Consider the following 25,072-nt stretch of genomic DNA (forward strand, 5'->3'; position numbering starts at 1 on the left):
TTATGAAGACAAAGCGGGTGCTGCTTTCAAGGAAGCTCAGTATCTACTAGAGACACCCCCCCCCCCCCACACACACACACCACCCCACACCCCCACCAACTGTGAAGCAGAGGATGAAGAAGAGTGTGTGTCAGGAGCCCGCTGGCACAGGCGCTGTAATTGATGCGGTGCCCTTCCCGCCTCACATCACTAACACACTTCTCTGTTCTTATACTCTGTTCTTATCAAAGTACGACAAGCTGCACCAAATTTCTCGCTATCAGAATATCTCTCTTCTTTTTGTCCTCCTCGCATGCATGTCCAGAAACACACTTCTTCTCCCTTTTCCCCCCAACACGTCATCTGGTGTGGGCTTTGCGGTAATCTCCGTCTCGGATCGATGCACAGCCTCCGCACAGAAGACACGCTGTCATCACACGTCCCGCTAGCTCCGTCGATGTCACCGCGAGCACCGAGCCACTTATACGCTCCTGTGGCGCGATCGAGGGCTGCGAGGTTGTTCAGCAAGCTGGGATGATTGTTCCTTGACACAAGCTGTCAGCGCACGTGCCTGAGAACATTTTGACTTAAATTGTGTTGCGAGTGTGAAAATGTACTTCCGTTGTCACACGGCAGTGATGCGCCATCATTGGGACAAATCTGCTGTGACATCATTAAAAAAAATTGTGAAGTTATTCATTGAAAAGGACATTTGCTTTAAAAAAGTACACTTCCGCTCAAGCCAGACTAATTACCTTAATCATAATTTCTCATTAAAATGGAAATATATGTATATGTGTGGATAATGTACCTTCACCAGATCACAATGAGCCCAAGCATCATATTTTAGGATGTTGCAGCCTTGATATAAAGCTATAATAAAAAGTCTCCAGACTGAATCAAAGCATCATCCATTTTCAATGACGTCATTTCTGGGGAGGCTTTAAATTTGAAAGACCTTCTCTGGAAATTGACAGAAGACTAGCAAAGGGTTTGGTTGATGGGACAAATAGCCTAATGAGGTTTTGTTTAGCCATGGCAACAGGCACACATTCTGTGCATATAGTATGTATTAAATAATCGTCCCCACAACAGCTGTGTAGTACAAGAAAAATGATCATCATCAATCATCTCCAGCCTGCGGTTGCCTAGCAACACCAGACTTTACGCACACACGGACAGAAACTGACACAAACATAACTCATCTGCACATGATGCACGTCTCCCTCCCTTTATTCCTATTACCCCCTCCCCCTTGTGTCTTTCGACTCCCCTCACCCTGGCTTCCTCCCTGCCACCCTGCAGGCAGCGCGGCTTTTGCTGCTGCAGCCTTCAACTCCCCAAGCTGGGCGGTGCAGGCCCCCCTGCTGCGGCCTTCATCCACTTTGCCTCAATTTGGATGACGGACTGCTTCAAGTTTAGTGGACATAAACAGTGTCAAATGTATATTTGTTGTCTTTAATTCTGATGTGTGCCATTATTACATTCAAATAGTAATAATTGTGGATTAATTGCAGTATTTTGTGTGAGGTAATTGGATATAAATGTAATTTCATTGTTGCACTTGTGTAATGACAATGACAATAAATCTCGTCTCTCATCTCAATTCAATTTAATTAAGTTTATTATATTTATATAGTGCCAAATCAAAACAAAGCTGCCTCAAGGAGCTTCACACAAGTAAGGTCTAACCGTACCAACTCCTTGAGCAAATACACAGGCAACAGTGGTGAGGAAAAACTCCCTCTGATGACAAGGGGTGACCCACTAATTAGGCCATTCTAACAGTTACAAGGTTTTTAGAAAGTTTTACAGAGCTGAAGAAACAGAAAACAGGAATTAAAAACATCTTGTGCATCAGCTTCAGGCATGGCATCTCGTAATCAGTCCAGCATCATCGTCATCATCATCATGTTTAGCCGCATATTCTCCTTGAATTGCTGGCTGTCTGAGTGGTGTCCAAAAAATGAGGTGGGCTTCGTAGATAATTGGCAAAGCTTCTGGGGAAAACCTGGTCTTGTTAGGAGAGACGGCATCCATCCCACTTTGGATGGAGCAGCTCTCATTTCTAGAAATCTGGCCAATTTTCTTAAATCCTCCAAACCATGACTATCTATCGTCCACCTGGTCGTTACTGTGAGTTTCTCTGTGAATTTTCAGACCTTTTGTCTGACTTAGTGCTTAGCTCAGATAAGATAATTATAGTGGGCGATTTTAACATCCACACAGATGCTGAGAATGACAGCCTCAACACTGCATTTAATCTATTATTAGACTCTATTGGCTTTGCTCAAAAAGTAAATGAGTCCACCCACCACTTTAATCATATCTTAGATCTTGTTCTGACTTATGGTATGGAAATAGAAGACTTAACAGTATTCCCTGAAACTCCCTTCTGTCTGATCATTTCTTAATAACATTACATTTACTCTGATGGACTACCCAGCAGTGGGGAATAAGTTTCATTATACTAGAAGTCTTTCAGAAAGCGCTGTAACTAGGTTTAAGGATATGATTCCTTCTTTATGTTCTCTAATGCCATATACCAACACAGTGCAGAGTAGCTACCTAAACTCTGTAAGTGAGATAGAGTATCTCGTCAATAGTTTTACATCCTCATTGAAGACAACTTTGGATGCTGTAGCTCCTCTAAAAAAGAGAGCTTTAAATCAGAAGTGCCTGACTCTGTGGTATAACTCACAAACTCGTAGCTTAAAGCAGATAACCCGTAAGTTGGAGAGGAAATGGCGTCTCACTAATTTAGAAGATCTTCACTTAGCCTGGAAAAAGAGTCTGTTGCTCTATAAAAAAGCCCTCCGTAAAGCTAGGACATCTTTCTACTCATCACTAATTGAAGAAAATAAGAACAACCCCAGGTTTCTTTTCAGCACTGTAGCCAGGCTGACAAAGAGTCAGAGCTCTATTGAGCTGAGTATTCCATTAACTTTAACTAGTAATGACTTCATGACTTTCTTTGCTAACAAAATTTTAACTATTAGAGAAAAAATTACTCATAACCATCCCAAAGACGTATCGTTATCTTTGGCTGCTTTCAGTGATGCCGGTATTTGGTTAGACTCTTTCTCTCCGATTGTTCTGTCTGAGTTATTTTCATTAGTTACTTCATCCAAACCATCAACATGTTTATTAGACCCCATTCCTACCAGGCTGCTCAAGGAAGCCCTACCATTATTTAATGCTTCGATCTTAAATATGATCAATCTATCTTTGTTAGTTGGCTATGTACCACAGGCTTTTAAGGTGGCAGTAATTAAACCATTACTTAAAAAGCCATCACTTGACCCAGCTATCTTAGCTAATTATAGGCCAATCTCCAACCTTCCTTTTCTCTCAAAAATTCTTGAAAGGGTAGTTATAAAACAGCTAACTGATCATCTGCAGAGGAATGGTCTATTTGAAGAGTTTCAGTCAGGTTTTAGAACTCATCATAGTACAGAAACAGCATTAGTGAAGGTTACAAATGATCTTCTTATGGCCTCGGACAGTGGACTCAACTCTGTGCTTGTTCTGTTAGACCTCAGTGCTGCTTTTGATACTGTTGACCATAAAATTTTATTACAGAGATTAGAGCATGCCATAGGTATTAAAGGCACTGCGCTGCGGTGGTTTGAATCATATTTGTCTAATAGATTACAATTTGTTCATGTAAATGGGGAATCTTCTTCACAGACTAAAGTTAATTATGGATTTCCACAAGGTTCTGTGCTAGGACCAATTTTATTCACTTTATACATGCTTCCCTTAGGCAGTATTATTAGACGGTATTGCTTAAATTTTCATTGTTACGCAGATGATACCCAGCTTTATCTATCCATGAAGCCAGAGGACACACACCAATTAGCTAAACTGCAGGATTGTCTTACAGACATAAAGACATGGATGACCTCTAATTTCCTGCTTTTAAACTCAGATAAAACTGAAGTTATTGTACTTGGCCCCACAAACCTTAGAAACATGGTGTCTAACCAGATCCTTACTGTGGATGGCATTACCCTGACCTCTAGTAATACTGTGAGAAATCTTGGAGTCATTTTTGATCAGGATATGTCATTCAAAGCGCATATTAAACAAATATGTAGGACTGCTTTTTTGCATTTACGCAATATCTCTAAAATCAGAAAGGTCTTGTCTCAGAGTGATGCTGAAAAAACTAATTAATGCATTTATTTCCTCTAGGCTGGACTATTGTAATTCATTATTATCAGGTTGTCCTAAAAGTTCCCTAAAAAGCCTTCAGTTAATTCAAAATGCTGCAGCTAGAGTACTGACGGGGACTAGAAGGAGAGAGCATATCTCACCCATATTGGCCTCTCTTCATTGGCTTCCTGTTAATTCTAGAATAGAATTTAAAATTCTTCTTCTTACTTATAAGGTTTTGAATAATCAGGTCCCATCTTATCTTAGGGACCTCGTAGTACCATATCACCCCAATAGAGCGCTTCGCTCTCAGACTGCAGGCTTACTTGTAGTTCCTAGGGTTTGTAAGAGTAGAATGGGAGGCAGAGCCTTCAGCTTTCAGGCTCCTCTCCTGTGGAACCAGCTCCCAATTCAGATCAGGGAGACAGACACCCTCTCTACTTTTAAGATTAGGCTTAAAACTTTCCTTTTTGCTAAAGCTTATAGTTAGGGCTGGATCAGGTGACCCTGAACCATCCCTTAGTTATGCTGCTATAGATGTAGACTGCTGGGAGGTTCCCATGATGCACTGTTTCTTTCTCTTTTTGCTCTGTATGCACCACTCTGCATTTAATCATTAGTGATCGATCTCTGCTCCCCTCCACAGCATGTCTTTTTCCTGGTTCTCTCCCTCAGCCCCAACCAGTCCCAGCAGAAGACTGCCCCTCCCTGAGCCTGGTTCTGCTGGAGGTTTCTTCCTGTTAAAAGGGAGTTTTTCCTTCCCACTGTAGCCAAGTGCTTGCTCACAGGGGGGGTCGTTTTGACCGTTGGGGTTTTACATAATTATTGTATGGCCTGCCTTACAATATAAAGCGCCTTGGGGCAACTGTTTGTTGTGATTTGGCGCTATATAAAAAAATTGATTGATCATCATCAACATCATTCTTCTTTCTTTTTCTAGTGTCCATGGGATATTTTGGCTACAAATGTTGACATCAGTCGATGAAACCATAATATAAATCACTCAAAAATCCACTTTCCAGTTTTCACCCCACCCTCCGAAGTGATCCATCGTGCCTATCTGACAACCTAATAAATTTATAATTGGAACAAAAAAGGCAAAACGGGGTTCTTGTTTTTATTACAGCTTCCACCTTTCGTCATTTATTCTAACAGCATATCCCCATTGCATTCTCATGCTGCAAATAAAGGCATGTCTGTGCACATCTGTGCATGGATTTCTAATTTCTCATCAGAAATGTTACAGATGGTATTAGAAAAAAAGAAGTAGCATTTAGATGAACAAAGTGTATTGCCTCTGCATATTTAATAACAGCAGAAGTTCACTTTGTTTCCAGTGGAACGATGACAGTTTGGCTAATAGACTGCAGAGAAGGTCACCTTAGTAATGTTTTACCTCTGTTAGTAGATAATGTACAGATGGAAATGACTTTCTCTGAGCACTCAGTGCCGCAGTAGATGTATTGCAGCAGATAATGGAGCCTGAAAACTGGGGCAGCATAATAACTAGAATTGGTAGCACAATGAATGTACAAGACATATGACATGGCTAATTGGTGGTGACATTGTACAGCACGGTTTACACCAGACAGAGCAAGACCTCAGAGACTGCTCGACTGTGTCTGCTGTTGTATTGTCAGGTAGAAATTCAATAAAGCCAGATCAAACAGGTCTCAGCCCTCGTTTGATCCTAAAACACACTACAAGACCAAACTGTAAATATTGTCTAAAAGTCAAGATTATGACCATAAATTGCTAGAACCTCAAATGGTCTCCGGTTGAAGGTGGAGGGTATGTGATCATGCCCCATCTGTTTTTGTACCAGATGTCTCAGATTAAATAAATTATTTCTGTGAAAATTGGTAGGTGCCCCTTGAATCAAGGAGGATGGTCATCCGGATTTTACCATATTAGCTCCTTCCGCTAGAAATGGGTGTGCCCATGGCCTTTGCTGTGCAGTTACCCGACACCAAAACATTGTAAACACAAGATATTTGGAATACAAATTCAGTTAACCCTCTTGTGGGAGTTCAGAGGGCACCATCCAATGCTAGTGAGTGCCCAAATACCCAGCCATCTATTCGCCTGTAGCTATTCAACTATTGGTCCTTTGGGACACATCTTTTGTCCTTTTACATGAGTCATTTGAACCCGATTTATGCTGCTTAAAGAACCACAGATACGTTGCTGACACATAAATATAACTGATGGTAAAAGCAATAATGGCTGTACTAATTATTGCTTCTTTGGCGGAGGTACATGGAGGCATTCTGCAAGTGCCCTCATCTAATTATGCTGTTTGTGCAGCCATCAGGAGCTGAGTGATGTCGCAGGTGGAATGTCAAGAAGAATGTCAAGCTCATTGAGACATTTGAATAGTTCATGCAATAGGCGTGGATCTATAATGCACTATTTGGCGGAATCAACCTTTGAAGAATGATGCCTGGAATACCTCCTTCTCTCCAGGTTTAACGACTTCCTGCACATTTAATACATTATGGAGACAGACTCTGTTACTGTGAAGAAAGGTGCTCTAATGTCAGGTGTGAAATGAGCGCCGCTGGTTCTATCCTAAATGGAGCTGATGAACCATATGGAACTAAATCTACCAAATGGGCTTGAACCACAGTCTTTTGTTTGAGATCATATTTTAGCTGAACGAAATTGCAATTGGACGTTGGGATTGAAATTGGAGTACTCTTACTCATATGCAGGCCTTGTGTTCTTAGAAGGATGACCGTGCCGTGTGCAGACGGATACAAATCTTGTTATACTCAATATCCACACTACAGTAGCTGGCGATGTGGGATTGTTGCATTGTACAGCTACTCCCTGCTCAGGCAATAAATAGACCGATAATAAAACTTAGATGATGTCCTATTGAGTGTAGATCTGTGTGTTTTGGTTGCCCTGGAAACTCCTATGGCTACTGCTGCCTGTTAAGGGTCTTTATAATTGGGTCCTTCTTTGATATTATTCAGTGTGGTTTATCCGCACCATGCTCTCTACATGTCACCGTACAGGTGTTGGCCTGCCTGATGGGTTCAAAGGCTTTCAGATTTTCTGCCACACACCATCTCCATGTGGTCAGAGGTGAAGGACAAAGAAATCAGTATCACTGATTTTGAATGTTAGCCTCAAGGATCTAGAAAACTACACGATCCTCATTCTAGAGGATGTGTGTTAAACTGGTCTTCCATAAGTACAGCTTAGATGTCTTGTTCTGTCTATAGCTGTGTAATGTTTGTAATGCAAACTAATGGACAGGGATACATAATCACAAAAACTTTAACTATATTACAATTGGACAAAAGAGATATAATCTGAATACAAATAAATTTGTGAAAATATCGATTATTCTCTCCCCATTTTCAAGGCAAATGTCATTGCTTTTTTCCTCATGGTACAGATATCATTTTCACTCCCAGCATTCACACTTGCAAACCGACTATAGCACTTGTGTGCATGTGTTTGGTCTGATATTGAGATGTGGTTTGGTGCAGAGCCCATGTGTCAATATCATCAATGACCAGAAAGCATTTTTTATCTTAGACTAGGAAAAACCACATCTACGGTCATCCCTTCGAGGGACTCAACTGTTGTCAGGACTAGAGGCAAGGTGGAATGTTGAAAAACCCAGTTGTTCAATCTGAGAGGTGAATCTGACATCTTGGTGAGCCGAGGCTTCAAGGTCTTTGTTACATTCTTGAGTAGCTGCACTGCCTTTCCATGTTGAATCAAAGAGCTTTCATAAACTTTTGACGGGTTCCTCTGAGATTGAGAGGATAGCAGTTCTGGTTAATAAGTGGAATGCACCGTAGATGTTGACCTGGTGGGCTTAAAGCTCATCCACGTACTCTCTGAGACAGATGGTGGTGTTTTAGTAAGACCATCATTAAATGCTGTTGAGGGATGTTGTAGACCAGTTGTGAAGTGACCTTCACCCTAAAACAATAGTATTAATCTACATTCATTTGCTTGAGTTTCCCGGTGGTGGTGTAGTGCAGGCATGACCAAACTGTGTCAGGCATTATGGCTACATTGTCTTTGTATCAGGGACTTCTGTGATGAGCTGAGTGACTACATGAGTGCTCCAAGCAAATGGAAATTCTACAGACCTCATCAGTCTGAATTTTACTATAAAATAGTGGTGATATCATTGTGTTTTTGCTCTGTTTCTTTTACCCAGACTCTCCAGACTGAACTCAAGCATGGTCATGGGTTTATGAAGTCTCTAAGAGAACGAGCAGAACAGGCAGCAGGCTTCCTGGACGAGGCTGGAGCCGAGGATTTAGGAGGGGAGGTAGAGGCGCGCCTTGCCCAGCTGGAGGATCTTGCCAGTGGATTGAGGAAAGAACACAGCTTTCTAGAGCGGGCATTACTGCTAGTTAAGGAGTTTCAGGACCGATACAAAGCTCAGGCCCAGTGGCTGGTGGAGACTATGGCCTTACTCAGTACCCCGGTAGAGCCCAAGGCTGAACTTTACCAACGGCGAGCGCAGCTGGCTAAGTACAAGGTATAACATCTAATGTATTATTCTTGTTAATGTGAAACCTGTATAGACATCTATAGATTCTTTAATGTGTAGAAATGGGCTCATATTAGTTACTCTGTATGACATGATCATATTTACCATTTGTGATCTCATATTGTTGTGCCACAGGGTCTTTTGCAGATGGTTCAGTCCCATGATGGATCTATCAAATCAGTGGTGGAGAAGGGAGAAACCCTGCTGTCCTTGGTCCATGACACCTCTGTCAGAGACAACATGAGCAGATTGCAAAATGACTACACAGAACTCTACAACATGGCCATGGTGAGAACCTAGGCTCGGCAAAATGATTTTGGATATGCAGAAATTCTATAATGTTTGGGTTAGTAGTAATAAGTATGTGATCCCTTAACAATTTCATCAGTTTATAATGGGATGAAGAACATCATGTCCACTGTGTTGTAACGTCAACTATGACATGTGGCACATTTCACTGGACAAGACCTAGTACACGGATGGTTTGGTGTTGTTCTCTAGAAATCATAGCTGTCACTTTCCCAAAGTAGAACAACACTCAAAAGAAAGTATATCACTGCTAAGGACTCACTGTTCTTAATTTAAATTAAACCCCAAACCAAATTCCAATCCTCAGTCTGATGCTTCCTGATTGCCATCTTTAATTCTGATCTTTGATCATGATTGTTCTTCTGTGATCATGTTCTTGATCTGGTCACTGAATGTAGCTCCTAATTGTTGAACTTTGACTCTGTTTCCTGTATTTTGCTTCACCCCATAAGCCAGGTTTGCACCAAAATTTAATAAGATCTTCCTTGACCCATGGCCTATATCTCTATATAAATTTGGTTCATTAATTTTGGCACAATTATGCCAATAAATAAAACAAATAAACAAAGAGACCCAGGTAAAAGCAGAACATTCTTGTACTCATTGCTTGTTTGTGTACCAATGTTGGTCTTAAAATTAGGTGCAGTCAAACAAATTGCTGTCATGAATAGGTAGCAGTGATTGCAGTATAGGGCACCAAAAACATAGTCTAGAGTTCAGCTCAGATTTGTTCTGGTGGTTATATGGTGCAATGTTCAGATATGCCTTACATAGGTGCATTTATGGTACATGTAAACTATGCTTGTGTACACAACCAGACTGAACTGAAAACAACCATTAACAAAATAAATAAAAGTAAGTGTAAATGGAAAAATACAAAACTTCAAAACCTTACTACTTCACCTCAGGGAGCTTTGGTGTCTTCTCTCCACTCACAGTGGTTAGTTGTATTGCTGTTACCTCACTGGAGAAATGGTGCACCCAGGTTCTTCAAGGGCATGATAGATGACAATCTCATTGCTTTAAAAATCATGTTATACCAAAACACACCCATGAAATATTCAATTCAGTAGTGACAGTTCCTAAGGATTAAGGGATAAGAGTTTCAAACTTTAATCAGGCAATGTGATGATCAGGGTCAGCATGGTCATTTTAAGGGTTTATTGCATAATTTATCTATGTGCATGCTCTAGTCCCATGTGGAGAATATGGAAGTCCAGGTGAAGAAACTGGAAGTTTACCACAGTGAGCTCCAGGAAGTGGAGCGTTGGCTTCTCCAGATGTCCAGCAGGATGGTCACCCCTGACCCCACAGTTGGCGGAAGCCTGGAAGCAGCCACTCAACAGCTGGCCAGGCACAAGGTGAAAGACACATTTAAGCTTTTGTCCTCAGTTCTACCTGACTGTAACGGCCTTGATAGCAATGGAAAAAGTTTGGCGCAGTGCAAGTGTGAGCATGTTTTCTTGTTTAATGCAAAACTAATGCAGCTAAAATAGCTGATGCTGAGTATGGAGCATGTCAAAGTCATTTATCATGGGCGGGTCCAAGAGGTGTCCTTGGGTGTCACAACCCATCGCTGGAATCTGATTGCCCACCGTAGGTACCCCAAACAATACCGTTGATGGAATAATGCGGTCTGCAACTTCGCTAAGAGGACACTAAATCATACACACTGTAACTTTAAATCCTTTAAAAATAAATGTTGTTTTAATAAAGTCATTTAATATGATGTATATTCACTTGTATTTAGACTTAAGTACTTCAATGTTGTCTTCTTATCCTGTACATTCAGGTCTATATATATATAGCAGATTGGATACACGGTGTGTTGTTGCTGTATGAACAGACACATCCTTCTTTGTGTTAACCTGCAGAACATTGCTATAACAACGCCCAATTTGGCCACTTTATCCTCCACAGGCCATCATGGAAGAAATAGCAAGCTTTGAAGATCAATTAGCAGGCCTGAAGGAGCGAGGAGACCACCTGGTGCAAGGTTGCAGTGAGCGCGTGCAGAACAGGCTCAGACAGCAGATCCAGGCTCACCAGCAAGGCACCAGAGACAGCTACTCTGCCATCTGTAGCACGGCACAGCGAGTGAGTCAGGCTGGGATTTATGCTGGTGGTGTATTTGCACATACAGAGATGTATCATAGATGTGCAGTCTACATATCAGTGCGATTAATATTCCAAACCATTCATGGCAACCAGTCAGTGTTAACCGGCTCATTTCAAGGCATCACTGCAGCTATTGAGGGCGCAACCACTAAGTCTCTCCAAAGTGAAGCTCAAAAGAAGTCGTATCCATACAGACCCCACCAGCCCAAATGACTCCCGCTGTCTCCCGGTATTAATCTCCACATATATCCCTTGTCAACTCCACTTTTCCAGCCAGAGCCAAAAGTGGTCACACTATTCGCTAGATCTTGCTAATCCAGGCCTCACTCTGTCGTTTTGGCAAGGCCGTCATCATACCTCACCTCCCACGACGCCACTTCCACCACAGCTCGCACATCCAGCGCGGCATTGTGTGATCCAGCCACACTTTGCCACTACGCTGCTGGCTCCTCTACAGCCCCCCCCCCCCCCCACACTAACCCAGTAATGCGACGGCTGCCAACTGCGTCCCAGCACAGCTCTGCTCTAATATCCTGCCTGCCACTTGCCACCATGCCAACCTTCTAGCCTTTGCCAAATACACTCGGCATGTTGCCACCCCCCCCAACCCCCCCAAATTGCTGGGCCCTCATATTAACACTGTCAATCAGACCTTGCTGTTAGTGTCCCCTGGGGAGGTATAGACGCCTCCACGTTCAACACCTGTCAAGTGCAACACTGCATAACTGGCTGCTTGTCAGTGTCTTATTGCTTTTTTATTTGTGTTTTGGGGTGTGTTATGCTGATGACAAAGCTCTGCAATATCACAACAGCATACTTTGTGGCGTTGAGTGTACTCATGTTGCTGTTCATAATGCACAAGCACAGGTTAGCTTGGTGGCCACCAGACCTACGTTGGCTTTGTAAATGAAACAATTGATAAACAAGACAGACAGAGTGAAAATCCTTTCAGCAGGGTTGTGTGGACTTGTGATCGTATTATTTGGTATTTACAATGTAACTGCTTAAAAAAAAAGTTATTTCTCTGATTTGGAAAAACGGTGTCTCTCATGAATCCCATTCACTGCAAGTTTCATGCCGCCTTCTTCCTTGCGCGCTTTTTCTTGTGTCTCTAAATTTATACAAAATCCTTTCAGCAGGGTTGTGTGGAGGTGTGACTGTGTTATTTGAGTTTTGGAACAAAACCACTGTGAAACATTCATAAAGTCATGGTGTAATCAGAACCTGCTCCTAATCCATCATCAATCAGGCATTCACTAACCATCCAGCAGGGGGCAGTCTGCACCACATTATATAGGTTAAACAAAGATGCCTTTTGAAGTGGTCTGATTGAAATTGATAGCATTTGATGTTTTTAGATTAGAATACTGATCAATACTGGTTTACTGGCTACTACTGTTCCTCTCATTCCCGTCCTCTGTCTTCCTGTTACTCCTCCTCCCCCTGAGCGAGGAGTTGTACAGTCTTATGGCCGGAGGGACAAAGGCGTTTTTCAGTCTGATGGTCCTGCACTTGGGAAGGAGCAGTCTGTGGCTGAAGAGGCTCCTCTAGTTGCTCATGACAGTGTGCAGAGGGCGACTGGCATCGTCCATAATGTCCAGCAGTTTGTCCAGTGTTCTCTTCACCACGGTGTAAAACAGGACGCTGGCTACTATGGAGTTGTGTTGAGTTGTTGACAAACTAGAGAGGATACTCGTACACTCATCTACCTGTCGATCAGCCTACCTTCCTACTTTTGAGCAATCAGTTAATAGATCTACCTACCTAATTGTTAACCTACCTATCTATCTACCTTGGTTTTATCAAAAGCCTAGGAAGACTAATTTTTGTCCCAATCTCATTTTCTTTTTAAAGCTGAAGTGTGGTACTTTTATGACAACATTCAAATTTATAATTTCCTAATTAGTCTTTCTTGAGACTGATTTCCCTAAAGGTTTCTGATTTGGTTTCATAAACTGTTTTCTCTGTTACTCTTTTTCCAGGTGTATCAAAGTCTTGACCATGAGTTGCAGAGACAAGTGAGTCTACATGATACTTTACAGCAGTGCCAGAAGTGGCTGTCGTCCGTCTCAGAGGAACCGGACCCTCCGATGCATCCTGCACTCAGCCTGGAGGATGCATTACAGCAGGTTGGCAAGCTTCTAACCAGTTTGCAAGAAGCGGTTTGGTATTCAGGTGCAGCGCTGTAATAGACACAACATGTTAATTGTTATACACATCATGGTTCTCTTACCTGCATTACCAAAGGCAGAGAAGGTTGAGCAAATGCTTGACTCCATAGTTACATCTGATGTTAGGGTAATGGCCCAGTCACACAGCACTTAACGAAGGGCAACGACGCCCAAACGAAACAAGAAATCTGGACTTTCATTGACTTTCATTGGCATCATTTAACCTTCACTCAGCTTCGTTCCTGCAGCTGGCACTTCATCAGGATTTTTAAACTGTCGAAAAATTTGAACGAATGCTGCCGAAAACTTCAATTCGTCCGTATTTTGTTTTGCTGTAGCTCTTGACAGTTTATTGTTTGCTTAGTTTTTGTAACGTTAACATTTTGTGCAACTTTGTTTGCACTTCGTTCAACCTCACAAGTCCGACGTATTGAACGAACGCAATGACAGCTGAACGAATCAATAACTAAAGCCTCAACGAACTGAACGTTTTCATACAGTAATAACCATAGCGTTAAGAATGTTTCATCAACTATGTACGGACGTTTCAAACGTTTGTGGCTCGCCTGCACCATTTACTTCCACCTCCCGGGCCCGTGAGCGATCCCTGTTTTTTAGCTGTCATTCACATGATCGTGAACGTTTTGTCTAAACCGTCAAGGTCAACGTTATCTTTGGTTTCATCTCGTTCCTTCTTCATTCCTTTTGCGCTCTTGATTCACAGGCTATTCGGTGATGGGAATTCATCGGCTCATTCGTCAACGTTTTCTTGACGAATTGTGACTTTGTGATCCCCCCCTTCATTCAGGAATCCTTGTTGCTGTGTGACTGGGCCATAAAAATTTTATCTACAGACTTTATGAACATTCCTCTCATATATTTACTTCATTCTTACAATAACATTTACGTTTGTTTTATAGTTTTTTTGTACACTTTTCCCAAGTGAAATCCACATTTCAGCAGAACAGATGGTTTTCTTATTATCTTAAAGGTTCCATATGTACAGTAAAAAAAAACACTCCTATTTGATGAAAAGACATTTGCAGTAATTCACATGCATGTTGTTCACTGAACCCTATGAAGTCCATGTTCATTTCTTGATGCCAATATTATGGAAGAACATGTGTCAATAAATGTCAGTGGTTGATGAGTGTCTCCTTCCTGGCAGGTGAAGCAGGAGCAGGCTCTCCAGGAACAGGCCAACACTTACCTCCAGCTTGTGTGCTCAACCTGTGACCTGTCAGAGCCAAGGGTCAGGGAAACGGCAGCTGCTATTCAACAGATCAAACTGCAGGTCAGTTATGCAACAGACACCTTCAAACAAGACCGACATCTTTAATTCTTTTTGTTTTCTTTCCCTTTCAAGTATCTAATGGCAATAAATTGAAGTAGTTTGTTCAATGAAGCACTTTGTCGTTGATTGCCATGTTCAGTTGAATTGTATGTTTTAATGTTTAGACTGAGGAGCATATGCTGATTTGTGAGGAGGGTCGCAGACAGCTGGAAGGACTTTGAGGAGCAGAAGGCAGATCTGGAGCTCCAGCTAAGAGAGACAGAGCATCAACTTCAGAACCTCATCAGGAGACCTGCAGAACTGGAGCCTAAGATTGCACAAAATCAGCTGGATAAGGCACAGGTCTGTCCGTTTGTGCGCTCTTTTTACTTAAATATTTGGGTTTTGCAATAATCTCAAGTAAAATATACATTTTAACGTACTGATGCATTTCTTTTTGACTGAAAATATAATTAAGTTGAAGCATCAAATAGGATTGTAAATTGTACTTGATTTAAGCACGAGCCAACCTCTAGATGTGTACTTGAGTCACGTGGCATGTTAGCATTGTGTTTGATGTAGTAATCCTGATGTGGGCCTTCTATGAATGTTGCGCTGATGGTGTTCAGCTTTGATGACCATCTGCGACAGCCATCTGCCAAGCTTTACACTGGTATTACCACCAATCTGTGCCGCCAGCAGTTTACGCTGCTAATAACACAAAAAAATAGACAGCTATTGAACTGAGCTTGAGTTTAAACGTCTTGCAGAAAAATGTAAGCATTTTCAGAACACGGCACAGCGATACGTTTTCCTGTCATCACGAGACAGAGCCAGTTTATCATTAGAATCTCATAATTCAGTTTCACCCACTTTGCTCACTTTGCAGGAGTTCCTTCAGCAGATTAGGGAGAAGCAGACGGAGGTCACGCACTTGCACGAGGCCATCGGCAGGCTGACGGAGGGGCAGGACTCTCCTATGCTGGAGGAGCTGGAGAGTCTGAGGAAGAGCTGGATTGACGTGGGTCAGCGTGCCGAGGAGCTGGAGGCCCAGCGTGGGGAGGACATGCAGCAAAGCATGGAGTACCAGGAGAGTGTCGTTGCTGTGGAGGAACTCTTTAATCAAGTGTCCAGGGAGTGGGACTACCTCGCCAGGTAGGAATCTCATCTGTGGGAGAGTGTGTGACCATGGTTCTTTTCTCTTTTTTTGTGTGTGTGTGTGTGTGTGTGTGTGTGTGTGTGTGTTGCTTTGTACATACTTTTGTGTTTGCTAGGCTTAAGGCCTCTTCTCAATGTACAGAGAACAAAAACATTTTGGAGACTTCATATGCTGAGTGTATCTATTCACATCAACAGGGAGAGTTGAAATAGAACGACACATCCCGTGAAAGCATATTTGTACAGAAAAAAGCATTCCATTCTTAAGAATAGATCTCAAAATGTGATATGCAGTAAATTATCAATGCGTAGACATTCGTATTAATCAATGGCTTGGCAACAAAATGCCGTTGATGGTCAGGGATGTGTTTATTGCAGAACATATCAATATAATTAGATAAATATTTAGAAAAGTGCTACTCTATATATCACATACCTCTACCTTTTTAAACTTATTGCGCTTCTTTGATCTTACTGAGCTTTAATCCCATTCGTGACTTTGGTTGTGATTTAAGTTTGATTATGACCGGGGGCCTTGTATCCTGATTACTTGTCTTTGATCTTGATAGCTGGGCTGTGATTTTGATCATAACTTTGCTTGTGATCTTGCTGTAACTTTGAACTTTTATCTTGATAACAGATCTTTGATCTCAGTCACTGAACTTTGATCCATATTTTGACTTGGTTTATCTTTTACTGGAATTGAGGACCTGTTATTCTGATTACTGATCTTTAAGATTGTTAGCTCTACTTTGAAGGTGGTTATTTTTTATGAGCTTTGATCTTAATCCTGACCTTTGATAGTGACAATTGACCTTAGATCCTAATTACTGATTGATGAGATTGATCAACTCTTATCCTAATTACTGATATTCAAGTCTGATCATTACTTTTTATATCGTGATTCCTAATCTTTGATCCTGATTCCATGAAGTGAGGTCCGCCCCTTCTTCGAGATTTACACCAAAAAATTAGGGACTTTTTCTTGGACCATGTTCAATTACATTTTGCTGGCAAATAATTCCTACCATCCTTAACAGAGGTAACATATGGTTTTCTAATTAATAAATCTTTGTCCAGAACACTAGTTGATTGGCCCACCAACTTGTCACTTGGATTCAATGGAGACTCTCTGACCTCATAGTGTACATGACACAAGTTGCAGGTTTTGACTGTCCAAACACCAGATATTAATCCACCAGCAAAGAGGAAAAATTATAACTCTGATGAATCCACAAAACAGAAAAATACACATAAGGCATGTACAGTAATGGTCTTATTGACCACTGTAGTGTTTGAATTTTCTGTCATTTTATGTGATATGTAACACTTGTGGGCAGCACAGTGGCTTAGTGGTTAGCACTGTTGCCTCACAGCAAGAAGGTCATGGGATCAATTCCCACCTGTGGCCTTTCTGTGTGGACTTTGCATGTTGTCCCCATGTTTTTATAGGTTCTTTCCAGGTGCCCCGGCTTCTTCCCACATCCAAAGACATGCAGGTTAGGTGGATTGGAAACTTTAAATTGTCCATAGGTGTGCATGCGGGTGTGAATGTGTTTGTTTGTCTGCATGTGGCACTATGACAGACTGGCATCCTGTACCCCGCCTCATGCCCTATGACTACTGGGACAGGCTACATTGCCCCCCACCACCACCCCCGTTACCCTTAAGAGTAAGTGGGGGGCAGAAAATGATTGGACGTAACACTTGCATTGGTAGCAAAATGGATTGTGTTGAGTTCACCATGTATTACAATCTCAGTCACTCAAAAATTTTAAGTCTACATTGACTATTGAGATGGTTGAGTCAGTGAACATTAGTCATGTACTCTATAGGACTAAGAAGACATATGTATACTTTCTCCAGGAAAGACACCGTGTGGTCCTCCTGGTAAATAAAAAACAAAAAACAAAAGGCTGACATCTTTCAAACCATTTCTGTGTACAGGGCAGACACAGAAAGTACCAGTGAACATCTAGAAGCTCTAAGAAAACTATCCAGTGACTTGGAGGAACAGAAAGGAACCTTAGAAGACCTGAGAGAACATAAACTGAACGTTCTACCTCGACTTAACCTGCTCGACAAGGAGCTGGTCAAAGAACAGGTGGTGCTTTGTTCTTACTTTTTATAAAAGTAAAAGTTTGTAAATGTTCAGTTTTTTTAACAACACAAGATTGTAACCTCTTGGTCCAGTTGTATACTATGCAGAGGTGGGATGAAGTCACCATCAAGTCACTCTCAAGTCAAGAATCAGCAAGTCCCAAGTCAAGTCTGAAGTCATAATGACCATCAGTTGTTTGCAAGCTGACTTCAGACTTGACTTGGGACTTGTTAGATTGATGACTTGAGAATGACTTGACAGTGACTTTGTCCCACCTCTGATACTATGTGTTGCCTTTTCCCAGGTGGCACATTTGGAGCATCGCTGGATCCAGCTTGAGAATCTGATCCAGCAAAAGATCCAGGACTCAGCACAGACCCTTGAGGATTTGGCCCAGGTGGAGACTCAGCTAACAGATGCCCGAGGGTGGGTGGAACAGCAGCGGACAGCCCTTACTTCAGTGCTGAAGACCAGCCCACCTCCCGATCTGGCTCAGAGATTCCTGTTTGACCATCTGAGTGTGTGTGTTGAACTGGAGGCACGTCAGCAACTTTTGGGTCAAGCGGTGAGCGAGGCCCAGGCTGTGGCCTCCAGGCTGGGGCTGAGTGAGAAGAGATGCCTACAGGAGCTCGTTGATCAAGCCCAGACTGAAGTGGAGGCTCTGGGGGTTCGGGTGGCCCAACGGAGGAAATACCTCAGTAAGGTAGACAGCTGAATTTTTGTAGAATATCAACGTAAAACAATAACATATGTCTTATATTCCTTGGCTCATATTTCTTCTGAACTGGTAGCGTTTGAAATGAAAAAAAAAAATCAGGTGGTCCAAGAAACATGTTTTACAGATGAGGCCAAAAAAAGTACTTAAACCTGGGCTAAAAAAAATTTAAACTCAGTTTTCTCCAACTCAGAAAATTTTGTGTTTCCAAAAACTGTTGTCAGTTACAATATCTACTTTATTTGTGTTGGTTTTTAATCAAAATAATAATTAATGCACATTTATTTCAGCTTTTATTCACTGTATCAGCTTTTCAGTGGGTCAGACGTTTATAGTACAGCCAGGTATTATTTGATGGTACTGGCTCTTAATATCAGAATTTCAATCAAAAGGTTACAAAAGCCTCATACAATATTTTTCTGGAACTTTAGCCCATTCCTCTTGGTGGAACTGGTGTAAAACAGTCAAGATTGTGAGCCATATGTCTCCCACCCAGACACATCTTTGGGACTTTGGGATTGTTGTTTTGAGGGAAGACCCTTCAACTTTATGGCTGATGTCTTCGAGATCTTGCCTCTTCATCTTTGCAGTACCACTAGTGTCTTTGACAGTAAAAGACCCCCCAAAAATGACCCCCCCCCCACACACACACACACACACACACACATTTTACAGTTTGGATGGTTGTTTTTGGAGTAATAGCTTCCTAATTGGTCGACAGCTTTTAAGGCCATACTGTGGGGTGCTCTCTTAATGGTGGATGATGACAGATGTGTTCTTTTTGCCTCCAACTCCTTCCTTAGTTGGAATCCTGGGTTCTGCCAAACTTTTTGAACCAAAGTTAGGTCATCCCTAATTATTAGTTTGGACCATAGGCTCTATTAATGCTACGCAAACTGGGAATAAACACTGGCCTGCTGGGCCTCAGGGTCTGTATAGGATGTCTTCCTTGCTGAAAGATGTTACTCCCAAAATATTTTTATACAAAAACAAGAGCAATCAGAGATTTCTGACATCCGCCAATCCAGAGGGAGATCACCTCCAAAATTTAATGGAGTCTTCCATGACCTAATATTGATCTGAGCTGAAAATGTCATCATCAAAATTCGTGCAGTAGTTTTGATGTAATCCTGCTAACAGACAAACAAATAAATAAATAAACGCTGATGATTTTATTATGTGCTTGTTGGACATAACAACACAGGGTTGCTTGTGGTGAAATCTGACTTGCAGAAATCTATAGCAGGTTTTGGGGGGGTTTGTTTGTTTGTTTTTTAATCTGGATGCCTTTTCTTAATTAATTTGATATTTCCATTATGTTGAACACAGGAAGAACCTGGCTGTTAAATACAGCTAAAGGTGCTGCTGTTAATCCCCGATTATGAAAATTAGTTCATTAGAAGCTTCTGAAAGTAAATATATTAATTCCTGGAATGTTCCTTACTGTTCAAAGAGGCAGCAGCACACTTGGTGTATTTAAACATTTGTGCCGCTGAAAATATCACAAAGTGCTAACTGAAATGATGTATTAATGTATTTTCAATTCAGTTATATTGAAATAAAGTTGACGTTGTACTCGACTGAAACATTTTGTTTAGATTGAACTGTAGATGTTTATTTTGACTGTTTTATTGACTTAATACTTCATTTTCTCTAGGCCTTCACAGAGAGAACACAGTTTCTTCAAGGCCTGGGGAGGGCGCTGTCATGGGTGCAGCAGCAGGAGAGAAAGGCTTTAGTAGATGACCACATCGCCCTTCTACCTGAAGATGTGTCCAAACAGGTTGCTGCATGCTGGGGGATTCAGAGTGGCTTGAGATCATACCAAAGGGAGCTGGTGTCACTTTGGGCACAAGGGCGAGAGCTGGAGAGAGATGCTACTGACAAAGAGAGAGCAGAAACCCTGGCAAGACTTGAGGAGCTAAAGTCAGCCTTTGAGGTTGCCTTACAGAGGACCACCCAGCGCCTCACCGAGTTGGAAAAAGCTTTAACCTCCAGGAAGTATTTTCAGGTTGACCTGGATAAAACATGCCACTGGTTGAGACAAGCAGAGACCATCACATTCTCAGAAATCAATTTAAGCAGCATTGATGATGCTTCAGAGTGGCAAAGACAACTGTCCAATTTTCAAAGTGTCCTAGAACAAGCTTCAGAGTATGAGAACCTTCTCCTCATTGTCCAAAGAATAGGCCAGGAGATCCTCCCTACTCTGAATGAGACTGACCACTGCTACCTAGATGAGCGTCTTAACGCTCTTCCTCAGCAGTACAACAGCATCCTTGCTCTAGCCAAAGAGAAAAAAGACCGAATCCAGCAAATAATCATGGAGCAAAAAGAGTTCAGCACTTTCCTTGATGCTACTCGTAATGCACTGGAGGAGCTTCAGGAGCAATTTGACAATCTGGAAAAGCAGACTATCAGTATGAGCGAAGAGGAGCTTGTTTATCTGACTAATGAGTACAGGAGTGTAAATGGGGGCTTATTGCGTGTTTGTGATGCCGTGAGAGAACTTCATTGTAAAAAAGAGGGGTTTCTCAGTAAGGGTCAACAATACAAGACTGAAGAGGTGCAGCAGCTGGGCACGCTACATAAGACGCTCCAAAGGATGACTGATGAAAAAATTCAACACTTAGATAATTCTACGAAAGCTCTAGCTCAGCAGAACAGAGTCTCAAACAAGCTGCATTCAGAATTAATGTCTGTGAAAGAGAGGTTACTTATTCTGAAGTCAAACAGAGAACTAAGTGCCATAGATAAAATATCAAGTCTTTATTGCTCCTTCAAAGTCTGGATTGCGTGAACTCTCAGGCTGAAGAATGTAATCACCAAACCAAAGACCTTGGTCTGACCTTTGATCCCTGTGCCTTTCAGGAAATTACAACGAAGCAAGAATCCTTGCAGGCTTTGCTGTGTGAAATCAAGTGTTTTATCGAGGAAAGCGAGAAGAACGTTGAAAAAAATGAAGATTTTACAAGAGAGATTGAGAAACGATGGAATGGTTGAGGATAAGGAAGGAAGAAATGGGGCAGCCGTTGGTCTTTCCCGAGGTTAAAAGTGAGAGGGCGCGAGAGGAGGCACACAAATTGAAAATCACCGAAGAGGAACTGAAAGCAGATAAGACGAGCAGAAACCTTGGGTAGAAGAGAAAAGCAAACATTTTGCAAGACAAAAGAAGCCGCTAGAGCCAACATAGATGAGAAACTTGAGGAGCTAGTGACGCTGGGAGCTGAAGTTCACAAGAGCTTCATGCAAACAGGTACGTTTGGTGCCGTTAAAATTATGAAAGCGTCTTCTGTTAATCATCTGTGTCAGTGTACGTGTTTGTCGTGTAGTGACATTGCATGGCATCAGACAACCAAAACTAATGGACATTTATAAACGTAGTGAGGTTTGGAATTTTGGCAGTTCGATTTGATTTTCACAAAGTGCTTGATTTGGTTGACCAGGCTGCTCTTTGGAACATCCTGAGAGTTTGTGGAGTCTCCAAGACATTGCTGGGCGTCATAGCCAACTGACACACAGATACCATGAGTGCTTCACGAAGCCTAGGCAGAACGGGAAATTTTCCTAGTGAAAGCTAGCATTGTCAGGGATGTGTTCTGGCTCCTACACTGTTCAGTGTTGGGTAGAGTTGTGGAAATCAACGGCTTAGGTGCCTTTGTTTATGAAGAAAGGCTTGCTCACCTTCACTTTGCAGACGATGCTGTGAGCTATGCAGAGTACATGGATATCCTGATTGCAGCATTTGAGAAGCTGGGTAAGGAATCGGCATGTCTGGGTTTGTGATTGTACTGGGTCAAGACTAAAGTCCAGGCTTCCAATGACTTCCTTGAACTTCATATTTATGTCATTCACTTAACTCCCCAGCACTATTCACGCCTCTGGGTCCTCAGCCTTTGAGGTTGAGACATGCCTGGGAAAAGATTATGGAGTCATGAGGTCGCTGGACAGAGTTTGGCAATGCTGATATCTTTCCAGTCTTTGGAATCCTGATGCTACTTGTCCTACTATATGGTTGTGAGACATGGGTGCTAATCAGTGAACTAAAGTAGCAACTAGATGTCTTTGATATCACTGACATGACTTGTTATCAAACAAGCAATTACATAGGGAGACTCTGATGATGAGTATCACTTGCATTCAATTTATTTCAAGTTGCCTCAAGGCACTTCACACAAGTAAGGTCTAACCTTACCAACCCCCAGAGCAAGCACACAGGTAACAGTGGTAAGGAAATACTCCCTCTGATGATTCAAGGAAGAAACCTCAAGCAGACCAGACTCAAAGGGGTGAACCTCTGCTTGCATTGTGAGGTACTGTTAGCTACGACAGCTTGGCCATGTATCGAGTTTTCTTATGCAGGTGCCTCAATGTTGAGCACCCCATTGGTCGAAGAAGACTAAGAGCACTCCCACTTTACACCTGGTTGTGGCAGATAGATGGTAACTTTTGAGACATGGGGGTGGATCGATTGACTGCCTGGGTTGTTGCCATCCAAGCCTGATAGCAGTCTTGTGATGTGGTGGATGCAGTGAAACATGGTACCAGTGCATGCTCCTAGATGTGGCTTGAGTTCATGTTCAGATTATAATGAACCTAATTGTTCATTCATGGCTTAAACCTACTGAATATTATTCTCTAACTCTTGTTCCCTTCACCCGTCAATATTAATAGACTGAGGGTAAATTAAAAGATTTAACAGACTGCTTTCAAGACACTTTAACATTTGAATATCTATTTGAGTAATAATTCATAACGGTCATGGGATGGTTTAAATACTGCATTTAGGTGATGCCATTATGTTGAATAATACTGAAATAAAGGGTTACAGGAGCCTTTTAAATCAGGGAAATTATACAGAGAGAAGGGGGGTGACGCAACTTAATGCCTTCGCTGATGAGGAGTATTTGGCCTTTGACATTTTTGGAGGAGACCTTAATTCCAAAATTAGTTCTTCAACAACTGGAAAATTCACTTTTGCTGATGTAAAAGCTAAAACTAAATTCTTCAGCAGAAGGTTTTGAAAGATTGGCATATATACCATCAGAAAGCAAAATTATAATTACATGATCTTATGCAAATTTTAGCTGGCAGCGGATCAAGTGCTATCCCTCATCCAGAAGCACCACTTATCTCAGAATTCCATTGAGAAATGGCTGGATTGTACAACGGCTTTGCTGCAGAAGGCCAGCTTTGGTGTGGAGTTTGAGAACCACACGGATTATATCCAGAACCTGGAAGACATTTCAGCCCAGGCAAAAGAATGCGCTGCTGCGTTGGAGGAAGTGAGGACTTTGACTCCTCTTCTGGCCCAGTTTATGGAACCAGAAGCAATGAGCAAACTCGGAGAGAAAATTGAAGAAATGCAGCGGAGAAACACGGAAGTCAAACACCAAATGGACAGTTCCAGAGAGAACCTGCAAAGGTGTGTGCTGGCATCTTCAAGCAGCCATTATTGTTGCATGTTTGTGTGTAGAATTAATGTAATGCGTACAGTATACTGATTTTAATGTTAAATCTTAATGTTGGTGCATAATTTGTACCATGTTCTAAGGTGTGTGGCTCGGTGGACCGTCTTCCAACACGAGCGAGAGACGTTAGTTCAACAAATGAATGACATAGTAGAATCAATGACCACGTTCACTACGTCTAAAGCTGTCAGTATCCAGCAGGCAGAGGACAAGTGTCACAGATACAAGGTAGGACATACGTGCTTCTGTGCCCAGCATTAAAAGTGTATTTTTCTGAACCTTAAAATTGCAAAGTGCGAGCAGATTCTTGCATTTTATGATTATGTACAACGTATATTTCTGGTGATATTATTAAATTTCTGTATTGACTGTTTGCCCCATTGGTAGTACTTATTCCAGATACTATGAACTTTTGCTGAAGAATGGCTGCTATATCAGTAACATTAGGTTTAGCTAATAGAATGCAAGCGCCCCTTTTGCCTTGGCGAGTTTACAGAGAGACTCACATCATACTTTATGATTACCTAGTTACTGATATTGCAGTGTTTTGGTTTTGTTCTGTTGTTTCTGATACTGTGTGTTCTTCATTAATTAGAAAAAAATAACACTATGTTCTAAAACCTACACAGAGTTGATATAAACCACTATATTAGAAAAGATACAAGATTGCTGTTCAACTAATACACCAACAATTACAGATCCTGGTATTCTGAGCGTATTGTGGATTATTTTTTTTACTACTGAGATAGTATCTCTGTTCATTCATTTATTCCATGCAAAACCTTTTTTATTAAACTGGATTTCTCAGAAAAGAACCAGGTGTCAAAGGTGGGTGGAGGGCGTAGAAGCTTGATAGATAGCTAACAACGGACCTCCTGCAGTAATTAAAAGTGGCACAAGAAAAACCCACAAAAGTGACACGCCCTGCCCACATATGAGATGTCCTATCAGGACACTGGGATTGGAGACACAGATGAGAGGAAGCTTATGTGTTCGTCTGTGATTAACAGAGTACAATGTGGAATTAAAGGGGATCCCTGGGATTTTTCACCGTGGGTTCTATTTTCACATGTTGTGGAGTTAAACGTTCC

The 25,072-nt window shown here is 41.8% G+C and overlaps 1 protein-coding gene across 1 annotated transcript in view; it reads left to right on the top strand.

Annotated features, from left to right (window-relative positions):
- Positions 1–25,072, top strand: part of syne1a (spectrin repeat containing, nuclear envelope 1a) — a 218,844-nt gene that overhangs the window by 116,678 nt on the left and 77,094 nt on the right. Inside the window, 17 exon segments of the mRNA XM_034162578.1 lie at positions 8,327–8,653; positions 8,801–8,953; positions 10,168–10,335; positions 10,895–11,071; positions 13,075–13,221; positions 14,432–14,557; positions 14,722–14,751; positions 14,753–14,899; positions 15,426–15,691; positions 17,642–17,798; positions 18,100–18,498; positions 20,168–21,281; positions 21,284–21,496; positions 21,499–21,619; positions 21,621–21,775; positions 23,605–23,935; positions 24,065–24,209. Coding sequence (XP_034018469.1) covers positions 8,327–8,653; positions 8,801–8,953; positions 10,168–10,335; positions 10,895–11,071; positions 13,075–13,221; positions 14,432–14,557; positions 14,722–14,751; positions 14,753–14,899; positions 15,426–15,691; positions 17,642–17,798; positions 18,100–18,498; positions 20,168–21,281; positions 21,284–21,496; positions 21,499–21,619; positions 21,621–21,775; positions 23,605–23,935; positions 24,065–24,209 — 4,176 coding nt within the window.

This window comes from Thalassophryne amazonica, chromosome 21, assembly GCF_902500255.1.
Source record: "Thalassophryne amazonica chromosome 21, fThaAma1.1, whole genome shotgun sequence".
Lineage (NCBI taxonomy): Eukaryota > Metazoa > Chordata > Actinopteri > Batrachoidiformes > Batrachoididae > Thalassophryne > Thalassophryne amazonica.